The following is a 7694-nucleotide window of genomic DNA, read 5'->3' on the forward strand; positions in this document are numbered from 1 at the left end:
GTATCAGTAATAGTTTCTGAAATTTCCTCCCATTCCTCCCCCGACACATGTGGCCAAGATTGGTGAGTTTGTATCCAGGGCCTGCTGTAATTGTCCTCTTGAAACAACTTCTTAAAGAATCTATTCACTATTTGCCCCACCTCCTCTTTACCTTCAACCCAGTTATTGGACTCATCTTTCAGTATTGTGACTCTATTCTTTCTCCTCTTGATGTTTGTTTTTGTGTGATAAAATGAAGTATTTCTGTCCCCTTCATTGAGCCATTTTGTTCTAGCCTTTTGAAACCAGAGGACTTCTTCCCTTTCTAGTACTTCATTAAGTTCTTCTTTGAGTTATAGTTCTAGAGCCTCCAGGTGATCATGCGATTTTCTTTGCATCACTTTTTGAATTCCTTCTATTCTTCGTAGAAGTTCTCTTTTCTTCTTACCAATATGGCCAAACACATTTTCATTCCAATGCTTTAGCTTTGGTGTTAGTGAGGACAGTTGCTGCCATATTTCTCCTGACCCCACCCAACAAGATTTCAAGAACTGTTTAACTCAGAATGCTTTAGCCATGTTGCCTCGAATCTAAAGGGCCTTTTATCCTTGCTGCCTCATTCATCTCTCAGATAGATCAATAGGGGGTGATGGTCAAATTGTATCCGAGGTCCTATTTTGACAAAGGCTTCGTTGAATTCTCTTCTGCATTCCTTATTACATAAAGCTCTGTCTAGCCTTTTATACATACGATTGGCATGTCTTATAATTGGTCCTCTCCAGGTGTACCTTAGACCCTCAAACCCCATATCTATTAAATTGCAGCAGTTGATAAATTCACAAAATTTTTGACATTTTTTATCATTTATACCCACACCTCCTCTCTGTTCTTAATGGTTTTTTATGTCATTGAAATCCCCTGCTAACATCCAAGGTTTGCAGATTCCTTTAGCAAGACTTTCTATTTTCTCCCACATCATTCTTCTCTCTTGCTCCCTCGGACTCGCATAGATTCCAGTAAAAAACCAACTATCTCCTCCCAACCTGGACACTTCACAGTGCAAAACTGTCTATTCACTTCAAGCATTTTGATCTTTATTTCATCTTCTTGCCATAGGATCCAAATTCCCCCAGATATGCCATTTGCTTCTACTAGGAGTTGTTTTTTGAACCCCAAACGCTTAATTACTTTCTACGCCATATTCCCATTGCATCTTGTTTCCAGTAAGACAACAATATCCAGACGATATCTCCTTCTTATTTCCTTTAGAGCAAGACCGAAATCTTTTCTGGCTGCTCCTCTTGTATTCCAAACCATAATCATGGAAATAACAAGCCAAATTTAACAGGAACCACACCTGGTTATTCACTCCTTCCAACTCTGTTGGGTTGGCTCTCCTCCTCGACCGTTATTCGGTCTTTCTCCTCTGTGTTACTTGGCTATATCAATCCTTCAGTTTCTAAGATACCCATTGTCTCCTTTAATTCTGTTGGGTCTAGGGGCCTCCCTTCATCAAGGCCCATATTGTCGTTCCTTTTCTCGGGCAGACTTTCCAGGGAGTGAGCCATAATATTCTCCTTATGACTCTCTTCCCTTAAGTCCATTGGGTCTTATTGACTATATCCGTGTGGGTTCATTGGGCCCTGCTGGGTTATACTCCTTCTTGTCTCCTCTTTTCCTTCTCTAGGCCCATGATTATCCTCCCTTATCGAGCCTATGTGCTTTCCCTCCCCATTATTCAAACTTTTGCTTTTTTCTTTCATCTCCTGATCAGTTTCTTTTCTCCCCTTCTGATCAACTTTCTTTTCCAAGTTGACCTTCCCTTGCTTTTCATCTTTCCCTCCTTTTTTTCCATTCTTCGAGGTTTCCTCAGTCCCAAAGCTCTTCTTTTTTGTACAACTCTGATCCTGTTTCTTTTCCCTATTCCGTTCTACAATGTTTGCTATCTCCTGCAAAGGATACCTACTATTATGCCCCTTCTCCCTTTTTTCCATACTATCCTCCTCGGACTCCAAAATCGCAAATCTCGAGGACAGACGTACTTTGGTATGCATTTTGGCATCTTTTTTCTGACCGTCGATTTGTTTTCCATCTTTGGCAGTGTTTCTTCGTCCTCATCTTGAATCCTGCACCATCATCCAGTCTCCGTAAACCTTCACTAGGGAGTTTGCTGGATTTTTAGCAAGATTGATACCCCCATCGGTGTGTTGTTTTTGTCTGTTCATCTGTTCTCAGCTTGTTGTCTCCAGCTTCCTCTTCAACGGACAGTGGTCTATGTCATGCCCAAACTTATCGCAGGAAAAACATATGAGGTGGAGGCCCTAGTATTCAATCTTCAACTCATTTCCATCTACTGTATATGAGGGTAGCATAGGAGTGTTTAGATCAATTTCGACACACATACGGGCATACATTGTTCTTGCTCTCAGGAGAGTCATTTCATCCACTTTGATGGCTGTGCCTATCTTGTTACCCAGATTATAGAAAAATTTCTTATCATAGTAGTCTCCTGGCAGTCCTGGCAGACGAACCCACGCTGCTATCTTCTGTATCTTCTCATTCCACACATTGAAATTTCTCTTCCAAGTTTGCACAGTTAGGTAGTGATTAGCTATAAGCCAGGGTCCTCCTTCGAGTGCAAAAAAGTAGTCATCCCGAGATTGGAACGTGGCTATCATATAGCCATTCCCTATATCTGAGAGATCGATATTTCCAGACTTTCCCCACATGGCCTTCACCTTTCTCCTAAGCTGCATGAATCCCAGAGTTCCTCCTAGAAGTTTGATGATTAGGGAATCTTGCCACCTCATCTCCATTCTCCTTCTTTCTTTTTCAAAAAAATCAAGCCTTGGGCCCCTTTCTGTGTTAGTAATAGTCACTCCTTCCATGAGCTCTTGTGCATTCAACATCAACAGATTTCCATCCCATTGCTCTTCTTGTTCTCTTTCCTGTTCTCGCTTTTTTTCCCATTTTGTACGAGGCTTTAGAGCCTCACGGTAAGAGATCCCTAGCTGTTGTGTTGGATACATCCCCCCATCTTCTTCTAACATCCAGTCTTCCTCTCTTTGAGCCAGTGAAACTTCCCCAGTAAAACTTCTAGCTGTTCGTTGCATTTTGCCCCTTACCTCCAAGTTCATTCCAGCTTCCTCTTTATTAACCTATCCCAAGGTCTGAAGTAAGGATTGCCTATTTCCATCCATCTCATAAGTGCTTGGTATTATTTCTTGCCCTTCTTCACTCTCCTGAGGAACACCCATAGGGCGATCCGAGGGGAGTTTCCGAAGGTTTTGATCAGACAATTCCATGAAAAACACTCAGAGCGTCTCTCTCTTCAGACATGCAAAATTTTTAGGCTCAGGTTTTGAAGCCTTTTTAACGACTTACTTACAATGTAAGACTTTAAAAAGAATTCATGTTTTAAGCTTTGAAGGCTCTAAATAGGCTTTGAGCCTACTAAAGCCTATATAAATATAGCCTTTTGGTACACTTAGAAGTATGCATATTTTAATATATATGTTAATGAAATAAATTTTAAAAAATCGATCAAATCAAGCCTTCAGGCTTCCCCTCTCCTACCTCTCCTTTAGAGGTGGTAAAATAGGTTGACCCGCTACGGGCTCGAAACCATATGAGCTAGTCCTAAAAGGACTGCTTCTTGGCAGGCTCACATTGGTTGGGTGGGCATCCTTCTTTTTTTTTTTTTAAAATGTTTTTAAACAAATATTTAATTTTTTAAAAATTAAATTATAAATTTTTATAAATCAAATTCTTCTTATTTTTATATTTTTATATAATTAAATTAGTATCAAAAGTTGAAATATAAACATATAATTCACTGTTAACAGTCATTTTATTAGTATAAAAATAGTAAAACAATAAAGAAAATGAGAAATCAAATTTAGAATTAAGGTCTCTAACAAAATATAAAGTTATATGTAAATTAAGTGAAAGTGATAAAACTTTTTCTTATTAAAATTAAAATAAAAATTGTGAAAATTTTTTTTAAAAAAATAAAAAATTGGCTGGCGGGCTAGCTCGTGGTGGGTTATGGGTTGGTAGGTGTGGGCTGAAAAGGACTGCATCAAAATAGTTTCTATTTTCTTCAACCCAACTCGTCATCTTATGGGGGGTTAGCAGGCTCAACCCTTATTACCGGCTCTACTCTCCTTTACCTTAAAACGTGCCATTTCATCTCATGATTTTAGAGCCCATCCTATTGCTCAATCCAAACAACCTCACTTTTTACCTTCTAAGGATCTGTTTGGCAGAGTCCTTTGGGATGAAAAAGCCACGATTTAGAACCCAAAAGCATGTTAATGGGTCAGCTTCTTGTTTGGTTGAGTGGTAGCTTAAGCCAAAAGCTAATTTTAACTTGTAAAAGCTATAAGCTATTTTGAGTTGCTTATAAAGAAAAAATTGCTTTTTAAGCGTGGAGGGGAGAGAAAAAGACCATGAAAAAAGAAGAGAGAGAAGTTCATGGGTCCCACTTACTTTAATTTAAAAAAAAGATAAAACTACTCTACCAAATATATTACTCTGTTTCTATCTATATGTCATTTGTACTTCAAATTAACAAATTAAAAAATACATTAAATTGATAATTTTTTCTTTTCTATTAGTCTTTATTAAGAAAGGGCATTAAAATACGTTTTATATTTTATCTCACCAATTTGCTTTATTTTTCTCTCTGCATTTATTAAGTCAAGAGGGATGAAATTGAAAAAAAAAATTAATTATATTGCAAATGACTTCTTGTAATTAAGAAAAAAATCTTTTTTCTCTACAAGTGACTTATAAATAGAAATAGAATGATAACTTGATGATTGCAAACTGTTCTGAGAAGAAAAATTATATTATGTAAATTAATAATTTTTTTTTTACATTATGTAATAAAAGTTTCACCCATTTTGACAATTTTACAAAATAAATTTGCTTATTCAATCATAATTCAAATGATTTTTATTTTACCCAATCTAATTTTTTAAAAAATTAATTTAAATAAAAATTATATTATCCAATCTAAATTTCATCCTGATCCAATTTTTTTAAAAAATTAAATTAAAAAAGTTATACTTTTCTACCGTGCAATCCAAACGGACACCAAGTTATTTTATACTTTTCCAGCTGCCCTTCTTTCTCCCAAACCACGCCGTTTTTGCTGCGTAAAATAAAATCTCAGCCGTCCATGTTTTTCTAATCGAAGCCGTTGGTTTTGAGGGAAGAACAGTTCCTCTCTCGCGGATTGAGGGGAAGAACATATTCTCTGACATCGGCATCCTTCTCTCTGATGGATGGAATGGGGGGGTTCCTCGTTCGCCGATCGAATTAAAATGCTACTTTTCTTGTGTGACACAGTTCAATAGCTGATTGTTATACAATGGAAGTTTTCTCTCATTGCCAATTGCAAGAGCTTGCCTGGCTTTAGTAACTATTGTGATGATTTTACTGCATCAGCACTAATGCCACAAAATTCATGATGATGGCAGGCAGATATGGCTTGATTTTGGGACAGGTCAACTTTTAAAGCATTATTTCTGATGTTTAAAACTAGGCTACATGTTCGGTCTTTAATATAAAATCTTATTTAATTTTTATTTTGATTCTAAATATAAGTGTCAAATCTATTTTGCTTTTTATAATTTTTTTCTTCAGGATAGTTCTTTTAATAATGATAATTTTAGTCAATAAATTTGATTAGCAAAGATATTTTAAAAAAAATAAAACTTAATTATTACGAATAACTAACGTAATTTATTTCTTTAATTTACTCAACTTAGTTAACTAGTTTTTTTATATTTATGAGTGGAGGTAGTAGTTGTTAGTTATGGATATTTTTCTCCTTGTCTGGTTTAATTTATGATTGCATATCTCTGTGCTTTATGGTTGCAACTGTTATCCGATGCTGGCAGCTCTCGGAAACATGCCTGATTCCTTGAGCATGTCAAACATGAGAGATTATATTAATCCAACATGATGGAAGTTTAGAAGTAGGAGTTGGGATTTAAATTATCCATGGATCCCTTTTTTTCTTGTTTTCCAGATTATCAATATGTGACGTATTGTGACTGATCGTCAAATATATCCTTAGATTATGGGATTCATGAGAGGCTAAGCGTTTCACTCATGAACTTTGAAAGTATAAATGCAAAAACTAAATAAAAATCATGAACTTTGAAGATTATCAAGTTAGATTTCTGGGTATTTGATAAAAGATTGTTATTTTACTCGTCAGTATTTGATATTCAGGGCCACAGATCCTCCCTTTCTGTTCCTTTTCTTCGAAACCTTTTCCCACTAGCTGCTCTCTTTTCCCGCGCCGGTGGAGGAAGAAGAAAGGGGCGATGCGCGGGACAGAGAAGAATGATGGGCTGCCGGGGAAAATTGAGAAATTAATAAGAAATTACAAGGACGGCTGAGATTGAGTGACGGGTTGTAGGGTTCAGTACGGTATCGAAACGACGTCGTTTAAATTAGTTGCCTCCCATCACCGTCTGCAAGTTCTATAACAACGGCCCAGATTTTGTTACTAAACGACGCCGTTTGAAGGAAAATGGGTGAAATCGTAGACGTCTAGGAGAGAAGCCAGGTCCCGAGTCACCGCTCACCAGCCCCTCCCACGGCGCGTCGCTGCTCGTCCCCCATCCGTTCGGTCCGTCCGTCCTCGCCGTCACTAGTCACTCTTCACTCTTCACCTCTACCTTTCCGGCTTCCGCGTTCCGCCTTGCCGCCTTCGACTTCGACGACGGACGACCTGGGCAGCTCGGCCTCCATTTTCATTCTCCACCTCGTCCTCGTCCAGTCGTTCTTCATCTCCAATTCTCCATTGCAGAGTGCAGACCAGCCGAAGCTCTCGGCCTCTCACCCTTTCAGTCTATACCCTTCTCTCTTCACTCTCGTTCCCTTCGGTCAGTTCACATGTAGTCATTCATTTCTTCAACACTCTCCTACTGGTTTTTTTTTGGAAGTTTTATTTGTATTTGACGCCAATTTTAAATTAATATAACCCCATCTTATAAACAGATGACTTGATTCGGAATTTCTGAGTAAGGTACCTGTCAGTCATCACTGAATTTTGTTTCTGTTGGTCTGAGGTTGAAGTGTTGGACATTGTTTAACAGGTAGTTGTACTTGTTCATAGCATTGAATTCACATTGGTCTGTGGCTTTGTGATGGAACATTTAGTTCTTCTGTTGTAGCACTGAATTCTTGTGAACACAATTGGATTCTGAACAAATCGCTGAATTGGAACTTGCTGGTGCTTGTATAACATTGTCCAATTCATTCTGAATTCTTCTCAAGTTCTGTACTTTATTCTAATTTTGCCAGCTAGCTAATGCTCAATCATGTACAGGGGAAAAATATGAAAAATGAGAAAATAAACTGCCAACCTGCCAACCCACACTGGCGGTTTTTGGTTGGCTGAATATTTCAGCCTCCCGCGCCAGACTCGCACCTTTTGGCGGGACAACTCGCTCACGTATTACCAGCTTTCCTTTTCAGTGCAATGTATCAAGTTAATCTCACTTTAGGACCAAAACTCTTTGCCAAACAAAACCTCATCCTTGGATTAGAGATTCAGAAAGAGTGCAAGCACCCACAGCGGGCAAAAGGTCCAGCCACCGCACTCTCACAGTACTCCAGTCGCTGCAACGCAGCCACAACAAGTGAACGGTGGCAGTGAATGGTGATTGAAGGACGAGCAGGGAGAGTAGTAG

General features: G+C 38.3%; 1 protein-coding gene across 1 annotated transcript; it reads right to left on the reverse strand.

Annotated features, from left to right (window-relative positions):
- Positions 1-2300: 2300 nt before the first annotated feature.
- LOC114717599 (uncharacterized) lies at positions 2301-3092 on the reverse strand. Its single transcript, XM_028902811.1, has one exon. The coding sequence runs from the start codon at positions 3090-3092 to the stop codon at positions 2301-2303; it is 792 nt and encodes a 263-aa protein (XP_028758644.1).
- Between the last annotated feature and the right edge of the window lie 4602 nt (positions 3093-7694).

The sequence above is a fragment of the Neltuma alba genome, unplaced genomic scaffold, assembly GCF_004799145.2.
Source record: "Neltuma alba isolate B1F8T4 unplaced genomic scaffold, ASM479914v2 tig00011756_pilon, whole genome shotgun sequence".
Lineage (NCBI taxonomy): Eukaryota > Viridiplantae > Streptophyta > Magnoliopsida > Fabales > Fabaceae > Neltuma > Neltuma alba.

Excerpts from the sequence above, each read along its gene's own strand:
- LOC114717599 (XM_028902811.1), bottom strand. The coding sequence starts at position 3,092 with ATGCAACGAACAGCTAGAAGTTTTACTGGGGAAGTTTCACTGGCTCAA.